At 41.3% G+C, this 26,631-nt stretch overlaps 1 protein-coding gene across 11 annotated transcripts in view; it reads right to left on the reverse strand.

Moving 5' to 3' along the window:
* Positions 1–26,631, reverse strand: part of TLN2 (talin 2) — a 7,472,684-nt gene that overhangs the window by 5,784,246 nt on the left and 1,661,807 nt on the right. For all 11 annotated transcript variants that reach the window (XM_069624483.1, XM_069624482.1, XM_069624486.1 and 8 more), the window contains one exon: positions 26,047–26,341. In XM_069624483.1, the coding sequence (XP_069480584.1) occupies positions 26,047–26,341 (295 nt within the window). The remainder of the gene's footprint in view (positions 1–26,046; positions 26,342–26,631) is intronic.

Consider the following 26,631-nt stretch of genomic DNA (forward strand, 5'->3'; position numbering starts at 1 on the left):
TACACTGCATATATAAAAAAGAAATGTGGATGGTTTGAATGTAATGATAGTACCGTTACTCTAAAGCAGAGATTATCAGCTAATCTTACAAACGCGTATTTAATGTTCTTAAAACCAAAATTTGATAACTGAACTGTACTTAAACCTTAAGTACACTTGTAGTAAAAAAATATAAACTGTCACAATATTTGAAAACCTATCTAACTGCCCAAAGATTCTACAACAACTAATCAGATAAATTAATACCACTCAAATAGAGCAAAAAATAGACAGTTAGAATACGCCAATTGGTATCTAACTGTCCCAAAATTTACAACTAGGCACAGATAAATCAATACCACGAAATTATATCAAAACATAAACAGTTAGAATACGCCTACTGGTATCTAACTGGGCCGAAATTTTACAATATCCAAACAAATACCTAATATCTTACTGCTCACAAACACTGAAACAATCCAATGCGTAAAGCATTAGTCAGAAAGAACAAGCAAACGCGGAAAACAAACAAATAAATAAACTGTAGCATAACAGAAAAAGTTTTTTTTTTTAATCCAACATGGATTTTTTTTCTCCCACAGACCCAATGATTTTAGCAACAAACACAGAAACTTTGCAAATTGCACAGTACTCTGGTTTGTAATCTACTAAATATGAGGGTCAATAAAAAGAAGAAAATGTTGATTGTACAATGTAATAAGTCATTATAAAATACTAATACTAACATGCTATTTTCTTTTATTACAGAAATGAACAAGAAAAACATGGACTCCCGTTTCTAAACCAAATAGTACGTATAACAAGATAAATACAACCATCGCACCATATCACACCCATACAAGCTTATAACATTGTTCCTTATAAATTAGTTTTTGACCCAAAGTTAAAAGCCACTATGGGTGTGATATGCTGCGGTGGTTGTGGCCAGGGCATACACTCTTGGGTGCATGGCCAAATGGCCATGCACCCAACATTCTATACCCTGGCCACAACCACCGCAGCATATCACACCCATAGATGCAAGCATTGCAACCATTTTTATGTCAGCGGACAGGGGGAAGGTCCTAGGACACATTCAGCTTGCCAGAGGACAATACAAACAGCGTCCTCAGGACACCCCCATTTTCTTTATGTACGAACATTTCAGGACACCGCGATTGTTCTTAAAACATTTTCACCTTGCCAACGAACAATACAGACAACGTCTCCAGGACACCCCCTGCAAACATTCCAAGACCCCACGAGTGTTCTTAGAACACTTTCAAGTTGACACCGAATCCATTCTGTTTATTTACGAACATTCCAGAACAGCAGTGTTGTCCGCAGACAAATCGAACACAACAAAAGCGTCTAGCACATAAATAAAATACAACTTTGAACCTATGTCATACTCCCCCATCCTCCCCAAAGACTTCTACACACCAACACACTCTACTAAATACACATTTTGAACAAACTTTCACTGCGCTGTCTGCGGACGTCCGCAAATGCAAGATGGCGGGCGCGACAGAAAATCTGACGCGCATCACGTACCACGCCGCCCAATCAGCGAACACGTCACATGTCCGCGGACATGACGCAAGCCGCTGGGCCAATCGGGTTGCTGTCCGCGGAGCGAACAGGGAAGTCCATCCGCGAAGCGAACACAGATATCACTAATTTTTTTGCCTTACATTTTGGTCATTTTTTTTAAAACTACTGGACGGATTTACACCAAATTTGAAAAAGCACGCTTTCGGGACCAGGCCGCCACTCCTGCCGCAAATTTGGTGTAAATCCATCCAGCGGTTCGGGCTGTAGCCGTGCGCAAAGTTTTTTCCCATTCATTCTATGGGAAAAAAAAAAGTTTTGGGACTCCCCCTATAACTTTTCCCCCCCTGGACGAATCCTCACCAAACTTTGCAAGACAATTCGGAGTGGGACATATACTTATTTTGCAAAGTTTGGTGAGGATTCGTCCAGGGGGAGGGAAGTTATAAGCCACCAAAAAAGTGTTCTTCCTATGGAAACACCAACTTAACCATAACTACATGGCCACTACTGTGGCCATGTAATATATATATATATATATATATATATATATATATATATATATATACAAAAAATACAGGAATATATCATTCCTTCAGTGACATTTTTTTACTGAATGTACATATATATGTTTGGCAGGGAAGGAAAAGAAAGGGGCTAAATAAGTGATGTCGTCATTGAGGTCATCATTGACATTTGAGATGACATCTTTCATGGTCTGAGTGTTAGTGTTAGCAGTGCACAGGGGTGGTGGCAGGGTTGGGGGCTTTTACCATAACTGTCGAATTTCAGGGGTTTTTCGGTTTTAATTTGAAGCATAAAGGAGAGTATTTTTTTAGTGAAGTGTACAGGTTTTTGTTAGGGCAATTTAACCATAACGTCCCCTCAACAAAGTTTTTTTGTAGTGAATTTTACTGGTTTTTGGGAGGGCAACTTAACCATGGTGGAACTTAAGCATGACATTGTGGCAATTAAGTTGTTGTGCAGAATATACACTGTAGTCATGTGATTTTGAGAGATATGTAGTGTAATCTACGTACTTGACATACAGTTAACATAGAACATACAGAACCCCCTCCCTATTGATATTGGAAAGGGACGGACTGAGCGCCTGTTTGCGGACGGGGGCGGACAGGATCAATATTAACCAAAGAGGCGGGGGTAGCTGAAAATGTACTATTGTCTTAAAAAAAAGTGTGCAACGTAGAAGAAGGACATAAAGATATTATAGTTATATAATAAGTATAAGTAGTAATAAGTAAATATGGAAACCTGAAGATGGGAAAAGAAAACAACACATTTAATAACCATGTAGAATTAAGTGGATGGTACCATAAAAAAAAAGGATGCCTCCAGCGTAATCACGACAGTGGACGGACGCAGTAGGACGAAGGCAGATTACAGCAAAAGAGTGAGTGCAGGTCATTTTTGTATATGGGTGTGGTTTTTTTTTGGTATGTGGTGCAGAAATAATAATTTCTTTCTGTTGTTTTGACTCAGAAATGGCTAGTACTTTGGAGTGGCTGGAGGAGTATTTCCCGCATGGGGAAATGTCTGAAGACAGCGACAATAATGGTACACATTGCTTTGTATATGGAAAATAATGTCCAGTATTGTATAGGCATTTAACCTATGTATTTTATTTTTTCAACAGACCAGGAAAGAAAAGAAGAAAAGGCAACAAACGAGACAGAAGAAGACAGGATAAAAGGGATGGAGCAGAAAATTGACATATTGAACGAGAATTTTAAAAGTTTACGGGAGTTTGTGGAGGACTGTGTGAGAGGGAAAGTTTGCTACCATTGCCCCACCTGCACCTGCCCTGCTTCTCCATTCCCTAGTGACCCATCCCCAAACCCTGAAGAGGAAAATAGACGTTTTGACGAAATATCCATCCTGTAACGCTCACCTGACTCCCACGGGGGTGCTGGCCTGGTTCGCGCTGCTGTGACCTCGTCTAAGGAGATGCGCAGGGTTCGGAAGACGGACTGGACCGGGCCCCAGATCTGGCTTGTCTGACTCGCAGAAGTATCCTTCTTAGGGTCTGGAAGGACGAGCTCTCCATCCTGCTTCTGATGCAGGGGCGCGTTGGTATCCATTTGCGTCACTGGATTTTCGGATGGGTGAGAACCAAACTTGCTTGGCTTCCAGGTAAGTTTTTCTATAAGTGGTTCCCCTTGTGTCCATGCATTAATGTTCTAATGCTAATGTCTTTTCCCTCATAGAGGCCGGGGTACGGAATGCCGGGGAACAGGCACCGACCCGAGGTGAGCGGTGAAATCCTTGTGGAAATCAGGTAAGTTTTTAATGAGTGTTTTGGTAATGTCTTTTCATTCACTCATTAACGCTGATGTCTTTTTCCCCTTAGGGGCCGGGGTCCGAAAATGCCTGGATGAGGCGCGGACCCGAAATGAAAAGGGAATGACCCAACAGGTAAGTCTTGACATGGAGTTTTAGGTTCCCTTTTCCCTTCTTTCTCTCACCTTTGTTCTTGTCTTTTTCTTCCTAGGCGCGGGGGCGCGACTGCGAATCCGGATGGTCGCTGCTGAACATGGAGGCGCCCTGTAAAGGTGAGTAGAATGCGGCGCTGCAGTGATCGATGCAATGTGCTTTTAAAAATAAATGTCTTCCTTTTCAGGATTGTCGGCGAAATGTCTCTGGGATGCAGATTTAGCAGGTGAGGCCTTTTCCTTCTTCTGTTCTCTTGTTCCCTTCCTTTGCAGGTGATTCAGGATGCTGGCAGGTGTGGCAGAAGTCAAGATGCAGGAGAAGACACGGTGAGCGTCCAGCTGCTAGATGCAGAACAACGCGAAGCACGTGTGGCTGATCGGGTGTGGTTTAAATAGCCTTGGAAGAAGTATCTAGAATGTGTTCTTCCTCCAATCAGGTATGTATCCTTCCCCGACCACGCCCGGGTGGTAAATGAGTCCCACAGGTAAAGTAGTTCCTTTCAGGCCTCAAGGAGGCCGGGGTTCTGCAGCATGGTCTGCATCAGATAACTCCACCCAAACACTTTCATAATGAGCCTGGCGCCTATGGCGCCAGGACTGACGTTTTCTATGAGCCTGGCGCCATAGAACCCCTATAAGGGGTTGCTGGGACCTTCCCTGGGGACTTGATGTCCGCTTTCGGGGACGCAGGGCCTGAGCCGGCTCCCCGGGAGCGGGCATCGTGACAGCACTCCCCCCCAAGGCCCCTCCCAAGGTTGTTCCCTCCGGGGGTTTTGGTTTGTTTGGGAAGAGTCGGTGGAATTTCCTGACTAATCGAGGTGCATGCACATGGTCACTGGGTTCCCACGACCTCTCCTGAGGTCCGTACCCCTTCCAATCAATTAAGTAGAAAAGCTTTGACCTAAACATTTTTTAATCTAAAATGTTCTTCACTTCGAATTCGGGTTCCCCATCTATTTGAATAGGTTCTGGAGGTTTGAGTAGTCGGGTTCCGGGTACCACTGGTTTCAGAAGTGACACATGAAAAACAGGGTGAATTCGCATATTAGCTGGTAAATCAAGTTTAACCGCTACTGGGTTAATTATTGCCGTAATAGAATAAGGTCCCAGATATTTTGGGTTAAAAGTTCGAGGCCCTTTGAGCGGTAAATGTCTGGTAGCTAACCACACTTGATCCCCAATCTGATACGGAGGTGCTTCATTCCGATGTAGGTCAGCATTCTCTTTGTATTTTCTCTTGGCTTGTTGTAAATGCGTGGTTGCCTCTTTGAAGGCTCGGGTAATGGTAGAATGCAGATGTTCTACTGCGGGCACTCCGAGGTTCTGAGGTGAGTCGAGGTTTGAGGTTCGAGGGTGATGTCCAAACAAGGTATAAAAAGGACTATGGCCAGTTCCAGAGTGTACCGAATTATTATATGCGTATTCGGCTATCCAAAGAATGTCTTTCCAGTTGCTTTCAGATTGCTGTAACATACACCGTAAGTACTGCTCAAGGGTCTGATTTGTCCTCTCGGTCTGACCATCGGTCTGAGGGTGGTGACTGGTCGATAATCTTATGTCGATTTGTGCCATTTGACAACATTTGCGCCAAAAGTGGGAAATGAATTGGCTTCCCCGGTCAGAGATTAGTATAGATGGGAATCCATGTAGCCGAACAATATTTTCGAGGAATTCTTTGGCTAGGACAGAAGCTGAAGGTAAACCTTTCAAAGGAATGAAGTGGGCCATTTTGGAAAACAAATCCACAATTACCAGAATGGTATTGTATCCCGAACAAGGAGGCAAGTCCGTAATAAAATCCATTGATAGGGTGTGCCAGGGTGCTGGCGGTATGTCTAGAGGTTGAAGGAGACCGGCTGGTCTTTTCTTTTGACCTTTATTTTGGGCGCAAACACCACAGGACATCACAAAAGATTTAACATCTTTTCGCCAAGAGGGCCACCATAATTGTCGTTTCACCTTTTCCATTGTCTTGGCAATACCGGGGTGTCCCTCTATTAATGTATCATGATAACCTGAAATAACTAGTTCGCGTAAATCCTTGTGCGGCAGGAATAAGCGTCCTTGGTAATAAGGTAAACCATTATCTATGGTAAAGTCTGATCCCTTTTGTATCCAATCCTGTAGGACTGTAGGGTCCAGGAGTTGTTTCACTCTGACTTGAATGTCTTCAAGCGTCTGTAACGAAGTCATGCCTAGAATTCTCTGTTCGGGAATTATTGGTACTGGTTCTGAGTTTGTATCAGATTCTCCCATTCCAATTCGGGATAAGGCGTCTGCTTTGCCGTTCTTGCAGCCAGGTCGATAGGTAATCACGAAATCAAATTCAGCGAAAAACAAAGCCCATCAGAGCTGCCGTGATGACTGAGCCTTGGCGGTTTTCAAATACTGTAAATTCCGGTGATCAGTGATCACCGTGATGGTATGTCGAGCGCCAAGCAGGTAATGCCGCCAGGCTTTAAAAGCGGACTTTATGGCTAACAGTTCTTTGTCAGTGATTGCGTAATTAATCTCTGGTGCCGAGAATTTTCTGGACCAAAATGCTACGGGATGCAGTTGGTTGGTTTCAGGATCTCTTTGAGACAGAATGTCAGGTTTCCTTCTCTTATTCAAGTTTCCTTTTTATTATTATCCTTTTCAGATTAGCTTTGTGTGGGTGGGAAGTTTTCCATTGTAGTTGGTTAGGCCTTAACTTGTTAATTCAGAATCCTGGTTCTGACCCAAGGCAAGATGGAGCCTCACAGTGACAGCTCTGATTGGCTGGAAGACAATGCTGAACAACAATGAACATTCTAAACTGTCACTCTGTGCCTTTCATCATCAAAACCCCATCTGAGAGGACGTGTTCAGTGGCTGCTCCTGCTTTAGTATTAGGCCTGGTGGATTTTATCCTTCAGATCTCAGCAGTTGAGCGGCTACTTTCTTGGGGGTTCAGGAGAAGTCTTCAGCTGGCAGGAATTCGTTTTGAAGATAGGAAAAGCAGGAAATCTTTGTGAATTCGCTCAGGAGATAAGTGACTTTATTTCTACTGTAAATCTGTTCATCTTAATAACAGTCTCCTTGAAAATTCGTTAAAAGTAGTGTTTCTACTAAAACTATTGAACTATCGGAGTGCGCTTGTGTTTCCAGTGCGGTGTTCCTTAGCGCGAGATTTTGTCTGTCGCGTGCGTATTCGAGTGAGCGCGTGCTTTCTAGCGTGTGTATTTCGAGCGCGAGTAGAGGTTGATCTCGTGCCATTTTAAACGCGCGTGTGTTTTATTGCGCGGGTGATCCTTTGCGCGAAAAGCTATACGCTGTGTGAGAACTACAAAGCGCGTGTGAAATACAAAGCGCGTGTGAAATACAAAGCGCGTGTGATTTTTAGCGCGAGTGTACAAAGCGCGTGTGAAATAAAAAGCGCGTGTGAAATACTAAGCGCGTGTGATTTTTAGCGCGAGTGTACAAAGCGCGTGTGAAATACAAAGCGCGTGTGAAATACAAAGCGCGTGTGATTTTAGCGCGGGGGTACAAAGCGCGAGAATCTGTTCGTCGCGTGCCTTGTGAGTGCGCGTGTGTTTTTTCCATCGCGAGTGATTTTGCGCGTGAGAATCACTTCGTTGCGTTTGAACTCAATAGCGCGGGTGTTCTTATTTCGCGTGTCTCGCAGGAGAACATTATTGCGTGTGTGGAATGGAAGTCGCATATCATTGTAAAGCACCTACTTCACAAGCTACTGTGCAAGGATTTGCGAATTTCTACGTACAGCTCCATGCATGTGCACATGCATGAGTATAGAGTACAGGTATGTATATTTTAATCAGAGAACATGTGGAACCCTTATGATTTAATTTAGACAAAATAATGCCGCTAAATGTGCATAGGGAATACATAACAACGCTCCCCCTTTTAAGTGCAAGATGTCCGATTTGTCATTCACAAACCGCACGACTGCTTACTATCTTCCGCATAACCTGTACATAGGTTGCAAGCATGCCTATTTAGGGCACAACTCAATTTTGTATGTGAAAATGTCGGAGTTGTGTACTCTGTACGGCCTACAGTAATGCTACTTGCAATGTGATCGTATGAGAATAGTAAGCGCTCCCGATTGCGGTGGTGATATTTCCTTCTGAGGGTCTCCCGATTTCTCGGCATCGTGCTTTTAATTTAGAAGTAGAACATGTTTCCCCATCTAGTACTATGCCCTATCGCTTACAAACCTCTCTCCTATGGATAGCACACCTTGTAAACAACAAGGACGTTCCATACTCTTAAAAGTTTTGGATATTTTGAAGGACTTTCAAGTACCATATTTCAAGTTCCATGCAAAGATTGCCCAGAGTGAAGTGAAATGTACACGTGCACTGGGTTGAAATATGAAAGTTGAATGCTCTGACAAAAGAGGCAAAATTAATGTGTGCAGTATCATCACTGCTGCAAACACAAAAAGTAATTGATTTTGTTTTATTGAATCGCAATGAAGACTACTCTCCTGACAATCAACAGCATCTACACTGCAGACAACATATCCGAAGAAACCTGGTCATCTTGCAAAAAATAAAGGAAATACAGGACAACCTTTATATTATAACTACACCTCAAAGAGGCTGCGTGGGTTATTTGTTTATTTTGGGCACCAAAGCAAGCATTGATTTGTAAACCATTCTACCTACAAATATCCATTTATTGAACAAACAATAACAGGCAGAATGGCTGACAAATCCCTGTGTGTTCGGTACTCAAATAACATACGTAATCCTTAGAAGGTTAGATTGTGAAAAGAAGTTTCTGTAGCAAGTTTTTGGCATTTTGGTTATTAATAATGGTTCTCGTCACAAGTAGGCCACTTTGCACTGTCATCTGAAGCACATTTTAGTAGTATACAAACAGTAAAGTAGCCTTACCAAATCATTGCAAGCTTTCAATGCACTTTGACACACCATGACAAAGACCTTCCCCATCAGACTCATGCACACATGCACACTGCACACATACATTGGACAACATACCAAAGTATACTTTTTTTCAACAGACACCAAAGAATGCCTACCAAAAAGCAACTCCATAGAAAGGAACGCAGAAGTAGAGCATATAAAAATAAAGGTCCCCAATGTAATTATCCACCTGTTGTAGAGTTTGTAGAGAATGTTGGTACAAACCAGCTAATGCAGTTGGTTAACAAAATAAAGGAAGTCTCAACTACTGAAACTGTACCTCCTCCATCAAAAAGTGTCACAAAACACAAAAATGTTGTAAAAAAAACGGCTACCAGTACAGCTAACAATGTTCCTAATAATCCTGATAGTGTAAGAAGAACCCATAATAAAAAAAGTATTTTAGCAAAAATGTTTCATCACAGAGTCCTTCAGAATCTACTAAGAAGAGGACCGAAATCATCCCCCCCCTTAACACCTACCGTAGAAAGTTAATCCTACAGGCTCTCATGGACAGTGCAATCCTTCTCAAATGGAAGTTGTTCATATTAGTGTTAAATAGGATGAAAGCACTAACAAAACTAAGTACCAAACTACAAAAGAAACTCAGCAATAAACGGAATGTGAACAAAAATAATTTCTTACATGTTTGTGTTGGTGAATGGAGTCACACAACAACCACAGAGCCATATTTTAATGAAGAAGCATACAAACAAAATCAAACAAACACAATTGCCATCCATAGCAGTGGACGAGGGTATGAGAAAATCAATACTACCATCATAGAACAAGAAACAGTGCTTACAAAACTATCCCCTGAAAACTCAGAATTACCTCTCGATTCAGCAGAACCACAATGTCCAGTATACAAATGGGCGTGCACATCAATGTGCTCCATTCCAAACAAAGCTTTCAAATCTTTACGTCAGTTCCTCAATCAATATGTAAAAGGTAAAGCCAAAAGTAAAATGAAAGTGCTGCAAAATATGGATATTTGTCCAGTGCGGAAAGACACAGGACAAAAAGGACATTCATTAGCCTGCATTTCTGGGCCTATTTGCAAAAGTACCTTCCATGATATCAAAAGAATATCAATACATCATTCCTATGTAAGAAATTTAGTGTATATAATATACTAGGCAAAAAGTCCAGCTTCTGAATTAGGCAACTTAAATACCACTCTTCTGCATGGTACACCCAAATACTTACAAGAAGAAATTGACCGTATTCAGAAAAAAGTATTTTGGAAGTGAGAGCCACTTACAAAATGCAACAGTTTTAGAACATAGTAGCAACAATTCTGCCCATAGCAACCTTCTATTACACACATACAGAAAAGAAATAGTAACATTTAAAAGGTCATCGGCTGAAGTACCAAACCATGTGTGTGTGTGTTGCCGCAGGATGTTTTACAAATGGAACACAAAAAATGTGGACATAGCATACAAAATAGAAGACAATGAAGACTCTAAATGGTTTGAATTAGCTTTGTACTGCACAGCAAAATTAGACAACAACCACACTCCTTCACATGCTATTCCAAATAATTTGGAATTGTTTCCATTACCAAAAATCCAGCAACAGCTCAATTTGTATGAGAGCATAATAATTCAAACAATTCACCCATTTCAAGCAATTATAAGACTTCATCCAAAAACAGCAAAATTACCTTCCTCTGAATTGGTGAAAGGCATTTGTGGCAAAGTAGTTTACTTGCCATTAGATGTAACAGAAAATGTACACTCTAGGAGTGGAACGTTCAATAGAGCATTCTTTAATAGTCTTAGTAAATTTAGTGCCAACAAAGGGCAAAAGAATTTGGCAACAATTAGTGGACTTACACAAAGTTAGACAAGCATTGCAATATCTAAAAGACAATAATGAGTACTACAAGGAAATAAATATTGATGAAAGCTTAAGGGAAACAACTGAAATAATTCAAGAGCCATCAGAAACTGGACAATTCGAACTTCTGGATCCAGCTACAGTATCCACTCTTTTAGACCATTACACAATTCATCCATTGTATTCCAATGAAAGCATAGATGATGCACTAAAAACTTACCAAATGCGACAAACCAAAGGGTCACCATTGAGTACATGGGGAAAAAGTATAGAAGCATGTGCTTTTCCACTGCTATTTCCTACTGGCAAAAGTGAAAGATACGATGATAGACCCACTCAGATTGGGGCAGCAGAATACCGCTCTTTACGAATGTATTCACAAGATCCCAGATTTAGACAAAATGGGGAATGCATATTCCACTTACTCTATGAAAGTGAATTAGCAACACTATGCTATGGAGTTGCACACATTCTTAAATCTGGAACCCACTTTCAAAATATGTCAGCTACACAGTTAATACAAAAAGTACAGGAAAAAGATGAGGTTTTACAATCAAGTATAACAAATTTGTTTTCAAACATACGTGATACAAAGGAATACTGGTTCAGATGGCATGGAGACGTGCGTTGTATGATCAGAAACCTTGGACCACCGACTTGGTTTGTTACGCTAAGTTGTGCAGAATATGCAAGGAAAGGATTTACATGAGTTCCTACGCATAGCAAACAGCAACAAAACCAAGATAGATATATTAACACCTGGAGAACTTTTGCTCTCTAGATCCAGTTAATGTCTCAAGACATTTCCATCATCGTTTCATTGCCATGCTACACTTTATTTGCAATAAAACTGTTCCTCCCGTTGGAGAAGTGCAGCACTTCTTTTGGAGAAAAGAATATCAAGCGAGAGGAGCACCACATATTCACATGCTGTTATGGATCAAAGGTGCACCGAAATTGGGCACGACAGTGATAGCACTGTTTTGCAGTTTATCCAAAAATATGTCACATGTGAAATCCCTTCACAACAGACACACAGCTGCATGGGCAGATTTTACAATTTCAAAGACACAAATGTGGCAAATATTGTCGCCGCAAATACAAAAACAAAGGTAAATACTACATCAAATGCCGCTTTGGTTTCCCTAGACCAGTTACAGAAACAGGTGAAGTAAACAACTTCATGTCTTCAGTTCGACATAGTGTTAAAGGTAAATCACCCAAAAACACGTATTACATAAAAAGAAGGGAAGAATCAAAATATATCAATGATTACAATGCAATCATTGCCCTCTTATGGAATGCAAACATAGATGTGCAGTATATTGCAGACAATTCAACTGCTGTTGCACGATATGTTACAGCTTACTTAACAAAAGCAGAAAAAACAGAGCTTCAAGACCTCTGGGATGACCTAGCATCAGACAAAACATTATCACAGAAATTGTACAGCCTAGGCATAAAAATGCTCTCTCATAGAGAATGTGGGGCCTATGAAGCAGCAGATCGTTTAACCGGCACTGCTTTGTATGGAAAATCAGACAACATAGTATGGCTCAGTCTTGGTCCTGCAAAATCTAGAAAAAGAGTGATAAAATCATATGAGGACATAGAAACAATTGCCAGAAATGATCCCAACAGCCAAGACATTCTAAAAAACAATTTACTGGACACATACTATCCGAACAGTAGTACCACTCTGGAAAGCATGTGTCTATACTACATAGCTCAAAACTTTGCATACAAAAATAATGTAAAACCCGATGAAAGCAAACGTAGATATAGAGTGACCGATTGTGAAGGGAGCTTAGTGAAACTTGCCAAACGAAGCTTAATTAATCATGTAAAATTGTCATTAAAAACTCCTTAACAGAAAGAACTATTTACAACTCTGTTACAACTTTTCAAACCATGGAGCAAAGAGGAAGGCATACTAGATAAATATGACTGCTATGAAGATGCTTTCAAAGCAAATGAAAGCACTATCACCGATGTGAACTTTACCCATTACAAAACAATGTTACACAATGAGCAGCAACAGGAAGAAGAACTTCAGGACCAACTAGATAAGGACTTCTTCCGACAGTAGTCAACCTTCTGTAACAGGAAGTCAAGAACCACTAGGCCAACCACTAATAGCAAATGAGGCTGAAGTAGCTATGGCAGAAGTCAAAAACACCATGTATCAGTATGGAGAAGATACAGAAGACTTAACAGTACAACAAGCAAAACTTAACAACGATCAGTGCACCTTTTTTGAAGATGTAACAAAACAAATTGTACATGGTGTACAACACGAAAATAAAGAATGTACCTGCCAAAATTACAAGCCTATACTGCTGTATGTCAGTGGTGAAGCTGGATCAGGGAAAACATTCTTAATCAAAATCATCAGCAAGTTCCTTCAACAATTGACAAACAACAAACTGTCAGCTGTTGTAACGGCCCCCACAGGTTTAGCTGCCTACAACATAGGCGGTGTCACTTTACACCGATTACTACTGCTTCCAGTAGAGCATCAAAATAAATTAGACTACTACAAACTTTCTGCAGAAGCTGCAATGGAATTACGTAGAGTATTGAAACAAATGAAAATGCTACTAATAGATGAAGTGAGCATGGTCTCCAACCTAATGTTGGCTTTGATTCATCTCAGATTGCAAGAAGTACTTAAAAATAACAACGAAGAACTCTTTGCAGGGAAACACATTATCGTTTTCGGAGATCTTCTTCAATTGACACCAGTGAAAGGGGAACCGATTTTTAAAACCTTAGGCCACAAACTCTGCCGGAAAACTGTTGGTAGCATAGGTAATGTTAATATTTGGAAACATTTCCAATACAGAGAATTAACCGAGAACATGCAGCAATCTGCAGATCTCACTTATGCCAACATCTTAAAAAGTATTAGAGTTGGTGTATTAACGCAAGAAGCACAAGTTGTATCGAAAAACCGGCATATACATGCACTTTATGGCGATAATGCATGTGCAACTGATGTTATGGAACAATTAGCACACAAAAATGTCAATCGTATGGCCTTAATGCCAACTCTTGCAAGCTGTTTCAAATTCAATGAAACAATGTTAAAGAAAGAAATGTAACCAATAATAGAAATTAGCGCCACAGACAAACTAGACGTACATGGTATGACAGTACCCATGTGTGAGCAAGCCACAACAAGACTAAATAGTTTAGAAAATTCAATCTCCAACACAGCTGGGTTGGAAAAAATATTGAAATTATCCTTAAATTGTAGAGTAATGCTGAAACGTAACCTTGACGTAGAGCAAGGGCTAGTTAATGGAGCACTGGGCATAGTTGTTGGCTTTCAATCATACCCACGTGATAGCAACATTCAGTTTGTAAATATTCGCTTTGATAAAGTTTCAGAAGTGAAAAGGATAGGGTGCTCAATTGCTTGATTCCGTCCCTTCAAAGATATGTATGTACGTAGAGAGCAATTTTCTCTAACTCTTGCATATGCAGTTACCATTCATAAATCCCAAGGTCTTACCCTTGACAAAGCATTGATAGATATAGGAAACACAGTGTTTAAGGAAGGCATGAGCTACATAGCATTATCACGCTTACGTACACTTGATGGGCTATTGCTAATAAACTTTGATTCAGGTAAAGTCAAAGCTGATATTCCTTGCATTCTAGAATACAATAGATTGCGTTCACTGTACACCCCTCATCTGAAACAATACCCTGTTCCAGATAAAGTGAAGCGTGGTAAAAGAAAAGTAAATGACACAGAAATGCAACAGAATTCAACAGCAAATTCCGCAAAGAAAAGAAAAGAAGCTAAAGTTTCATCAATTGCCGCAAACATAGAACAACCTATTAGGGAATGTAAACCAGGGACATCGGCAAAGAAGCAACAGAAAAACTGAAAAATGCACTCAGATACAGAACTTGCTGGGCCATTCAAATTTGCAAATGAAAGTGGGGTAAGTTGCTATGCAAATGTAGCAATGAATATTCTATTTCAATTGCCACCAATTGTTAACAATATTTACATGCACAGTACAGACCAATTGTGTTTGCAAATGTTAGTGCTGCATATAAATGCAACAAGCAATCCTGACAACACATGGAGTAAGGCAACAATTGGATGACTGTGCTGGAATGGTGAGATTCACTATGAACTCACAAGAAGATTCACAAGAATTTCTAATGTACATACTATTAGTGTTGGAAAATAAAAGCATACCTGTAAATGAAATATTTTTTTTTGTTTGTTTATTGTAATTTTTAGTTTGAATCAAACTTTTATCACAAACATTTTTTTATCAAACCTTTAAGAAAACAAGCATCTTCCAAATACAGTTCATAAAGCCCAGACTTAAGTTTCAGTGTCCAAACAGGCTTCCACAAAGTTTATTACTGAGCACGTCAGATGAATTGAACTTCCACCCAAGATTCTTAACCACCATTCATCCATGTTGTTATTTATAGGCGCAAATTTGCTTAGGTGGATTGACCTCAGGGTCTTAAGTTCTGGGCATTCTGTTATTAGATGTTTGAGTGATTCTATGTTGGTCTTACAGAATCTGCAGCCGTTGTCATCTGATTATTCAATATGACGTGCCACTAACATTTGTTTTGTCTTTACGGCATTTAGACGTAGTCTCAGGAATCCATTTCGATGACGTCGTGAAGGAAATTTTTGCAAGTATTGAGGCAAATTATCTAATTTGTTCATTACTAGACTGTGGTTCAGGGCAGATGCAAGATCTTCATATTTGGACAGATTTTGGTTCCAGAACCATTGTTTTATCTTTTTCTTTGCGATTTGAGGCTGGTCTAGCAATGTTTCAAGCTTGATTTCACTCGCTTTTAGAACCTCTTCGAGCTTTTGCGTCCAGCTCTTAAGTAGTCCTGTGTATTCCAAGTTATCTCTAGGCGCTAATAACTTGTATGCAGGTTCTGGATTTGCGATTTGCATTTTTCGTAGCATCGCTAGGGATTTCCACACAACGCAGCCGTATAATACTTCTAACGCCAATTCATACCTTATTGCAATGATTGAGCTATAGTTTGGTAGTCTTAACACTCGCCGCCAGAAAATTCCCTCTAGTTTGGCCCAGATTTTATGGTCCATATTCCATCCTGTTTCTGAGCCATATGTGATTCCTGGGACTACCTTTTGCACATAAAACTGCCGCACTGGAATTAAGCTGAACTTTCCATACAAGGTATGTATTCGAGCTCCTTGTAGAGCAAACGTTTTCATTCGTTGCAACAGGTTTAGTGCCCAATTGTTTTCTCGAATTGACTTGTTTATTAAAACTCCTAGATAGCGAATTTCAGTGACTGTTTCAATTTCTTCGTTATCTATTCTCCAAATAAAGTCTCGGTTTCTTTTTCCTTTTGCTGGTCCAAACTTCATGATTTTTGTCTTTTTTACATTGATTCTTAGGTCGTTTTTCTCCATGTATTGTTGCAGGCCTAATATTAGTCGCTGTAGCCCTATTTGGGTTTTGTCAAACAAAACCAGGTCGTCTGCATAGATTATGCACCAGATTTGATGACCATTTATTTTTGGAGAAAAGCGGTGTATTGCTGTTAATGCATCCGGGATGTCAGCAATGAATAGTTTAAACAGGACTGCAGCTAGCGGGCAACCTTGTTTCACCCCTCGGTTCGTAGCTATTGCTTCAGTTAGTTCACCCGTTCCATTTATCCATACTCAAATTGATGTTTCGGAGTGGAAGGCCATTATCGGATGTAAAATATTTTCTGGGCATCCCCAGTTTTTGAGTTTTTTCCATAATAGATCACGATTGACGGTATCGAAAGCCTGTTGCATATCTACAAAGGCAAGAAATAGGTTTGTGCTTTTTGACAAGGTTTCTAGTTTCAGTAGGTTAACTATGGTTAGATTAATCTCTGTCCCGACTCCTCTAGTAAACCCGGTCTGACGGCTATCCATGATTCCTTTGTTGGTTGCCCATGTTGTTAATTTTTGTTGGAGAAACGTAGCCATTATTTTTCCAATTGTATCTTGAAGGGCGATTGGCCGATAATTGACTGGGTCAGACCGCTCCCCATTCTTGAATACTGGCACGACAATCGCCTCGGTCCAGGATGCTGGGAGTGATTTTTGGTATGCGATTCTGTCAAACAGTATAGTGATGAAGATGGACCATTCCGCTTTATGTGCTTTTAACATTACGTTGGAGATGCCGTCAGGCCCTGCTGCTCTTGAGTTTTTTAGCGTAGAGATTGCATGTTGTATATCTTCCTCGGTTTCTGCAACTTCCCAACGCGTTAGCTCACTATTCGTGTCTGTTAATGGGCTTTGTTGTGGTTGTTTAAAGACTCCTGTAAAATGTTGTTGCCAGGCTCCCTCAGAAACTCCATTGGCAAGCACGTCTGTTTGATTTGCGTTATTGTTGTTTAAAATGCGCCAAATTTCTCTCGCGTTATTCGATTGAATCAAAGATAACATCAACTCGCCACGTTCTTGATCTCTTACGCAGGCGAAAGATTTGTGGCAATTACGGTATTTTTGTCGTCGTTGTTTGATTTGTCGGGCGGCGTTCACTCCCATGTTCTGCTTTAGCTTCCTTATTTCTTTTTTGAGCAGTTTCTTCTGATCGTTTACTAGTCTGCTCCAATCATGCTTGTGTAATTTCCTGTTGTTTTGAAACATGGGATTGTTCGTCTGTTGATAGGGCAATAGGGTGACATAGTTTATCGAATTTGCTATTTTATTTGGTAGGATTCGATACTCCTCTGTTAGGACTTTTATTTGGTTTTCTTTTAGGCGTAACCGATTTCGCCCTTGATTCACTTCAACTGATTGTTTGCATAAAGCTGCTTCTGTTTTCTGACTTAGAGGCCATGACAATTCCAAGATGTCATGGTCACTTCGATCAGTCTGGATAATTCGTAGCTTTGTGATCTGAGTCCATACATTTCTTGATGTCCATATGTAGTCAAGAATCTATTTGTGAACAAAATTTCTCCAAGTGAACTTCGGCGGTATGTCTCCAGGTATTTGACCATTTACCATATCGCAGTCTCTTGCGTCCATTTCAATGTCCCAATACACTCTCCTTTCACTGATAATCTGTTTATTTATTTGATGAAATGAGCTTCATTTCATCATTAAACCAAGATAGGTTCATATCGCCACATATGATTATCAATAGGTCTCGGTATTTCATTTGATTTTTGTCAATTATGTGTGTTATTGTTTGGATGAAATTCTCAGTTGTAATCTTCACTGTGTTCCAATACAGGTTTATTACGAGCAGATATTTGGAATCGGTAAGTTCACCGTTTGATTTTCGAATTAAAGTTGCCTGTACAAAGCTGTTTGGATTTTCGGTTTCGCAAACTTCCCATGTAGTTCCATGTTTCACCATAGTAATTAATCCGGAATGTGGGCGACCTCGAGTGTTTTTTTCTGCTGGATTGAGCAGAGTCAGGTATCCATCCTTTACAGGCGGGCTTCGTAACCATGTCTCCTGTAAGCAGATTAAAAAGTTTTCAGACAAATCAACTGGGAAGTCTTCAAATAGGTGTTGGAAACCTCGCGTGTTCCATGAAATCAGTGTGATCAGCCCTTCGCGGTCGTTGATGTCTAGCTAATGATTTATTTGCCTTGTTTCCACTTTTTTTGCGATGGACCTGGCCGTCTGGCTTTCATCTGTTTTCTCAAGGTATCCCGGTGCTGTTCTAAGGACTCTTTTGCATTATTGCTTGTGTTTGTGCCTCTAGAATTTTTAGAGAAAGGTAGCTCTTCATCCGAAATCTCGAAGCCCATGAACAAGAGTTCATCTTTTGCCGCCATGAGGGTCCTTCGTACAGCTTTTGAATTTATATGCAGAAGAACTTGGTCTCCACGTTCTTCTGAAACATATTCCACTATTCCAATAACATTTGTTGTAACAGTTCTCAATATTGGCACTGAATGCAGTAATCGGATGACATTGCTTCTGTTCAGATTTACGTTATTTTCCTCATGGAATATGTTTTCAATTCGTATTCTGCCCTGCAGATCTTTTGTTGCAATATATTTGCGTTTTTCAGCAGCAAATGATTTGATCTGAGATTGTGCTCGTGTGAGTTTTGGATTTAATAAAACATGATGTTTTATCACTCTGTCACGCTCTTGGCTGACCTCAGAATTTGGTAAGCTATTCGAGTTTTTTGTGTTTTCCCGTTTTCGTCTAGACTCATTTTTTTTTGTTAATTCCGCATTTGGTTGCCTCAAGAATCACTTTGCGGCTCCTTCATTTGGCTCCTTCGTAATTGACATGTTTCATCTGACTCCTCGGAATCAGCCATCATTTCGTCTTCTAAATCATCAGAATAAGTTGAAAGATTACAGAGATCCACCGAAGATTGTATAGATTGGATGGAAACATTATCCAAATCTAGTCTCATTCTTTTTTTGAGATTAGTCATGTCAGGTTTATCTGTTACTCCTGTTATTTTTATTAAAGCTTTCTCCTTTTCCAGTCCTTTTTGATGAACCTGTTTATCTCTTACAAAGAGACTTTGTTTGACTGGGGTAGGCAGGTTTCGTATGAACTTTCGCGAGCCACTAGAATGTTTTTTTGCTACCTCAAAATTTTTCTTTTTTTCAGGTTTTTTTTTAGCTGGGCACTGCTTCACCAAATTCGGTTGAGCAGATTTGGGATCACTTATGATGTTTTTTGCTGCACCTCCAAAGATTCCATAAGTTAGTCTGTCAGTCGACCCATGAAGAAGTGCCGAGGATTTTTCGGCATGTACTTCGCCAATAATCACATTTTTTTTTTCTGCAATGATGGTGGCTCCTCAGAAATGATTAACTCAGAGAGTGGCAAGTCGCTACCGCACACCTGACCCTTTTGCCGTTCGTCAGTTGGTGAGTAGGCGTTATTTTGAGTACTGTGGTCTTGCTTTTCCATCAATTCGCACTGCAATTCTGTGGTATCATTTTTATTGTTTGATGATATGGGTTTTTTTACCACCATTGCTGCCGTCAGAGGGCAGAATTGCCATGCTCTTATCCGATTCTATCAGGCTCGCGGAGACTTGAGGCACATTTTTGGGATGCAAAGGACCCTGCATTAAGCTGCACCTTAAAGAATTCAGTAGTGAACTTTTTTCCATGTGATTACTCCTAAGCTGTGTGCTTAGCTCAATGTGCCGGGTCCAAGTTTTAGACACTTCATTTTTTAATTGTTGTTTGAATTCTGCATTTGCACTTTCCATTTTGTTAACTTTTTCATTCAAATGACTAAGTAGCGCATTATTGTTTTGTAGTTCGTCGTGAAGAGATTCATATAGTTTGATGAATGGAATTAGTGCCATGGACGTTGCGGCGAGTACGTTGTTATGAATTTGTATGGCTGCCGCTGTAGACAAATTGGATTTTAGTGATGATTCGTTTTCTTCATCGTGTTGTTTTAAATCGTTTCTCTCTCTTTCCCTGTCGAGTCTATCTTGATTTGGAGCTTCTTTGATCATCGGCGACAATGGACTGCCATCAACTGAAGAGGTCATCACGGCTGGCGTTGAGCAGCTTACCATTGGCTGTAAAGGATTTCTTATACAGTTCCTTTTTTTCCTGAGAATCATGCAGCTTGTCATTAGGTGTATTTTCCGGAGTGCCATGGAAGTGGTTTTTGAACCTTATTCTTTCAGTGTTGAAGTCACGACACCCTGATCTGCCGTGTACTGCAGGAGTTGTTTGTATGTTTAGACGTTCTCCGTTCTTTGCAGCATTTTGAAGAGACTCCGTACATGGTTGGCTGTCTTTAGATTTGTGTTTGTCGGTAAAGCTTTCAGCCAATTTGTGCTTCATCGCTTCAAAATTGGCTTTTAGTCGTTCTGTTAGCTGTGCTTCGCGACCTGCAAAGTCAAAGGTACCTGAACTGCTTTTGGTCATTTGCCTTCATAATTTCGTTGTTATTTTGACCATTTTTACTTTTGCTCGGACTTGCTGGACCCTTCACAAGCCTTGATTCCATGGTTGCCCTATTTCCGTTTACTTTGTCAGTCAGGTCTTTGTTTGGACCTTGTTTGTTGATAGAAACAGGCATTTTGTAACATATTTGCCCAGGATTTGCTATTGTTTTGTTTAGCATCTTTCTCACTCCCACGTCGTTTTTCCTTCTTTCTGTGGGCGGGTAAACAAATATCATTGAGCTTTCTTCACACGTTCCAACTGGAACTTCGAGTTGCAACAACTCAAGGTCTGTTACGTCAAATGGAGAATCAAAAACCACTGTATTAATTTCAATCGCATTATGTATCATTTGTAATGTTTTGTGAGATTTCAATTGTATTTACTTCTAAGCAGCACACGCTGGTTTTGTTTAAGTGTGAATTACTTTTGGCATTGATTGTGCCGTCCTCCTTCGCGATTTTCACTGTTCCCTGTGATTTCCTTACAACTGTCATTGTTTGACTTGTCACCCTTGGGGGTGATGTCTGATATACTTTTCCCTTCTACCTCAACTCGTTGTATTGGGGCACATTCAGACGAAATTCGAGCAAGGTATATACTAGTGAGTTTAGCTAGTGAAGGAAACACAGAGGCATTTGTGCTTGAAGATTGTAATGCCTGGACTGTTCGAGTGGTGTGTGCCCCATTTTCCACTATGTCGTTTTGTTGTTTTTGGGTCGACCAATTATATCCCTCAAGCTCACACTTTTTGGTGATCGTTTTGCCATCTAGAGCCACAATTTTGGCTACAGCCTGTGCACAAGTCTTTAGTTTCGATCGCGTTTGAGGACCCACCTCAGCCATTTCTTTACTTCTTACCTGTGCTCTTCAGCAATCACCAGACAGCGCTCACAGCGTTAGTTTCACGGATCGCCGATCGCCAAAGCTGCCAAACAGCTAAACAGCAGTTCACACAGCCCTTCTGCCACAGGGCTTACGCTGCAAGGGCGGCTTGGATCAGCTGATATCCCCTGCTGGATGTCATGTGACTTTCACGTCACGGAAAGGGGAATCCTCGGGATCAAAGCTCTTAAAGCGGCAGCATCCTTTTCACTGCTCGCTTTTCGGTTGGCTCGTGTTGACGAGGTGACGGCACTTAACGGCAACTCAGCAAGGAATGCCACATGCACAGGTCCGCTCTGCCTCTTCTGGCTCGGCTCAGCTAGGCCAACCACGCGCCCTGGCTAGGCTGGCTCACAGCTTCAGTGAACTCTGCTGGAGAATCTGCACGACTGTCTGCTGCGCTGCCTATGGCTCTCATGCGCCACTGAAATATTCCAAATTTCGTACATGTGGAAACATACATGCACTCTCTGTAGCAAAGTGATACAGGAAGAAATCCCAAATGAGCGATTTGTGTATGTTTCCATACCAAATTGTGAGAGCGTTCCATTTCAGCAACTTGTACAAAATGCAAACCATGGCAGATTATGTAGTATTTGCAATTCAGACAATCGCTCCACCTTACTGATACAATCACATAGTAACTACATAATACTTATACTTCTACGTTATAATGCAGATGGCACCTAAAACAACTGCAAACTGATTGGATTCACACACGGTCAAGTGTCACTTGGAAAGAAAACTTTTACAACAGTAGGAATAACCTACCATGCAGGAGCTACAACCAATGCAGGTCACTACACTGCATACATTAAAAAGAATTGTGGATGGTTCGAATGTAATGATAGCACCATTACTCTAAAGCAGAGATTGCCAGCTAACCTAACAAATGCGTATTTAATGTTCTGAAAGCCAACATTTACGAAATAATAGGTACTTCAAGATTGTCAACAAATTATGTGAAAGACTACAAACAGTTAGAATGTGCCCACAGGTATCTAACTACCCAACAGGATGGAAGAATGACACAAATAAATGATTATCACAGATGGTTGGAAACAAATGCACAGGTAGAATACGCCTACAGGTATCCAACTGTTGTTAAAAATGGGCAGGAAGGCAACAAACATAACATTGATCAGAAAGATGAAGGAAACACTCAAAGGGAGCAAGGAAGTAGTTAGTACCATAGGAAAAGAAGGTTTTTTTTAATCTTACAAGGATTTTCTTTCCCCAGATGCAAGGATTAGAAAAGCAAACACAGAAACTGAGCGGAATGCACAGTACACTGGTTTGTAAACTAAATATGAGGGTAAAAAAAAAGGTTAACTGTCTATTATGCAATGTAGTAAATTTTCAAAAAATGCAAACACTAACACACATTTTTCTTTCATCACAGAAATGGAACAAGTGATACTTCCGCCAAGTACGATAGCCACTTAAAAAATGTATGTGGATCCTGAACAAAGTAAGGAGTAAGTATATTGGCAGTCATTTTCTACACATGGGAATCTACACGTCTAATCTATGGTACTAATATGCTGCAGTGTCTGTATGCTGGCCCTTGCATCTTCGGTGAGTAACCAACCACCTACGCCTTACAAGCAAGGTTCATGGAGTATAGTTCATATCCACAACCATCGCTGCATATCAAAACCATGGTCCTTGTAAATTAGCTACTTATAAATTTGCTTTTTGGGCCATTGTCTGCACTCGTGAAGCTAAGACACTAGGGCATCAACACAACTAGCGCATTACACCACACCCATATTGACTTGTAACTCCACTGCTTATGACTTCATTCTTGGGTGCATGGGCTTTGACCATGCACCCAAGAGTGCAGGGTCTCTCCACAAACACCTCAGTGATGTGTGGTAGTGGCAGTTTTTCTATAGGTGTGATATCCTTCAGTGCTTCTGGCCAGAGGCTTCACTCCTAGCTGTATGAGCATAGATCTTACGTGGGATGGGTGTGCAGTGGCTTGCACGTCTAGTACTTATAACTTGGTTCTTGGGTGCATGGCCTTTGGCCATGCACCCAAGAATGGACGTACTCTCTACTACATGCCAATCGAAACGCAATACTACGGGTTATGCATGGGTGGCACATGCTACGGAGGTTGTGGCCAGGGCCTACAGTCTTGGAAGTAAGACTTTCGGCCTTCGGCTGACGGCCATGCATCCAAGACTCTAGGCCCTGGCCACAACCACTGTAGGATTTGACACCCATGGCGGCGTACTAATGAATATAATACTAGCCATAAAAAATAATGCGTTCACGGCATGTTGTCAATTTCAATGTTGCCTACCACTACGCGTGTGCTTTCAACAGTTACAAGTTTCCTGTCCACTTCATGGACTGAAGTGCTATCGTTATTACACCCCACATTTACTGTGTGTACAAGGTGTCCATAGAAATTACATCATGAAGAACGACCCCCAGAACAAATGCATTGATCACCCATGTCTTACTGTCTTAACCTTTCCCAATGCTCTGTGACACAGCAAAAGAGTTTCATGAATAGAGCATGTGTACGCTGGTTGTTGCTCCGCTTTCGGCGGATTCAAAATGTCGGGCGCATCCAAACAATCTGACGCTGAACACATCGCGCAGCAGCCAATGGGCAGAGACGTCGCGTGTCCGCGGTCATGACGCCAGCCCCTTAGCCAATCGGTATCTTGTTCGTGGACCGAACAGGGAAGTGTGACCGCGGAGCGGACATAGATATCACTAAATTTTTCTGACCTACTTTTTGATAATTATAAAGAAAAATACTGCACGGATGGTCACCAAATTTACAAAAGCACGCTTTCTGGACCAAGCCCCTGTACCTTCCGCAGATTTCGTCAAAATCCGTCCAGCGGTTTGACCTGTAGCCGTGCGCAAAGTTTTTCCCCCATTCAGTCTATGGGAAAAAAGACGTTTTGGACCCCCCCCTATAACTTTTGCCCCCCTGCACCAAACATCTCCAAACATTGTGAAATAATTCAGAGAGGCCCATATACTTTTTTTTTGCAAAGTTTGGCGAGGATTCGTCCAGGGGGAGTGAAGTTATAAGCCGCCCAAAAAGTGCTCTTCCTATGGAAATAGCAACTTAACCATAACTATACGGCCACAACCGTGGCCGTGTAATATATTATAGTGCAGCGGTCACCACACTATAGTAGAGTATACTAGAAATTTTGGCAAAGATCCATGAAGAAACATAAAAGTTATCAAACAAGTTAATAAATGCTGTTTTGACCTAGTCCCCATCCATTTTCTCATAGAGAAAAAGTAAGATGTTTGCTTCAGCGCATAGCTAAAACGGCCGGACAGAATTGGACTAGGTACAAAACAACTTGGGCACGAATCATTGATTGGATTTCCGGGAAGGGGCCGGGTGGAGGGTCTGGGGTTATTGCGTCCTGTAGTTTTTAAAATATTTGACAGAGAAGGGGGTGCACCCTTCTCCCAAAATTACAGCTATATCTGTCATGGTGCTTAGCAGGAGACAGGCCTCCATTCGTTTTGTTCGTTGCAAGAGATAACCGTGGGAATTTCAGGAGACCTCGTGTTCATGTGGTTAATGTAGTACTGCTCCAATTGATGGAGGGAGGAAAGAATGTATTTGAGTTATACGCAGCAGATAGAGCTGAATTGGATCCGAAGGCAGGAGCATTGAAACTCAAGTGGGAGAGGGATACAGGGGAACACATTTTGGGTGGGGAATTCTCATGTATGCAAAGCAGATATCCAGGAATGTTCGATTTCAGTGGCTACAGTTTAAGGTCATACAGCGAGCCTATATCACTCCAGTTAAGGTGGTTAAGATGGTTCTGGGGGTGTAAGAAAGAGATAGGAACATATTTGAATATGTGGTGGGTATGTGACCGGGTGAAGGGTTTCTGGGAATTGTTCTGTGAGGAGTTGTTTGAGATGACCACAGTGAGGATCCACCTCACGGTGCAGCAGTGTTTGTTGGGGTTGGGATGCATTAGGAAATATAGACAGGTCAAGGTCATCTCTAGAGTGCTTGCTTTGGTGCTTCTAATCGCCTGGAATGTGCAGGGTGGGCCCAGAATGGGTGACTGGCGCAGAGCGCTGCTCAAGTGGGTCAGGGCTGAAAAGGATATGGCAGCTCTGGTGGTACCACGAGGGAAGGGGAGGAGGTCGTGCTTCACTGTACACGATATGGTATGAGGTATGGGACAAACGAGGCACGTTCAGTTTTAAGACCGCCCGCCTTAGGCCTCGGGTTAGCTTAGATGGGGTATGTGATGCTGGGAGGCGCAAGTGTGAGATGTAACAAGTAAGCTTTGTATTGCAGATGAGGACTGGGGATGATGAGGTGTATAGGGGCAGGACGTTGTGGCTTCAAGTTCAGATTTTAGCCCAGTCCCATATGCTTCACCATGATATTTGTGAACACAGTGTATTGCCAAACTGAACTCATATGACATGTTTTTTATGTTGAAAAAGATAAATAACGTTTTTTTTTAAAATGCACAAGAAAATAACTTACCAGCATCTCCCATGGAGCTGAAAATGCTCTCAGTCACAGACATAATGGTATCAGTAGCCTGATCATAACGTCCAATGGGCTCTCCGCGACTGGCAAACTGACGGACGTGTTGCAGGAGGTCATTCAAGGCTTGGCTGACAACACTGGCCGCTGCACTGACCTGCTTCAGTAGCTCTTGGTCATCAGTGGCCGACTCGCAGGCTTTAACACAGTTCTCCACAGAGCGGTCCACAAGTTTCCCAGCCTCTATCAGCTGCTCCTGGCATACAGGGGAACTAATGGTGGGACTCACAACCTATTGCAGAGTGCAAAAGAATGGCAGCTGTGTTAGCACTAGGAACCTGAAAACGTCTGTGCATTTTCACAAGACATCTAGCTAAGAGCGCTTTTCGAATCAAAGTAATTTTTAAAGATACAGTTAAACGTGAACTAGCGACAGGTTCTGTTATTTGCAGAAATCAAACCATTCTGTTATTTAGCTCATAATAACACAGTTCATGATCCCGCGTTGCAATTTCAAAAGAGTCGTTACTGAGCTACTAAGACATGTCTTGTAAACAGATCCTCTCCATTTACAACATGGTG

Source organism: Ambystoma mexicanum, chromosome 11 (genome assembly GCF_040938575.1).
Source record: "Ambystoma mexicanum isolate Mex_15411 chromosome 11, UKY_AmexF1_1, whole genome shotgun sequence".
In the NCBI taxonomy this organism is placed as follows: domain Eukaryota; kingdom Metazoa; phylum Chordata; class Amphibia; order Caudata; family Ambystomatidae; genus Ambystoma; species Ambystoma mexicanum.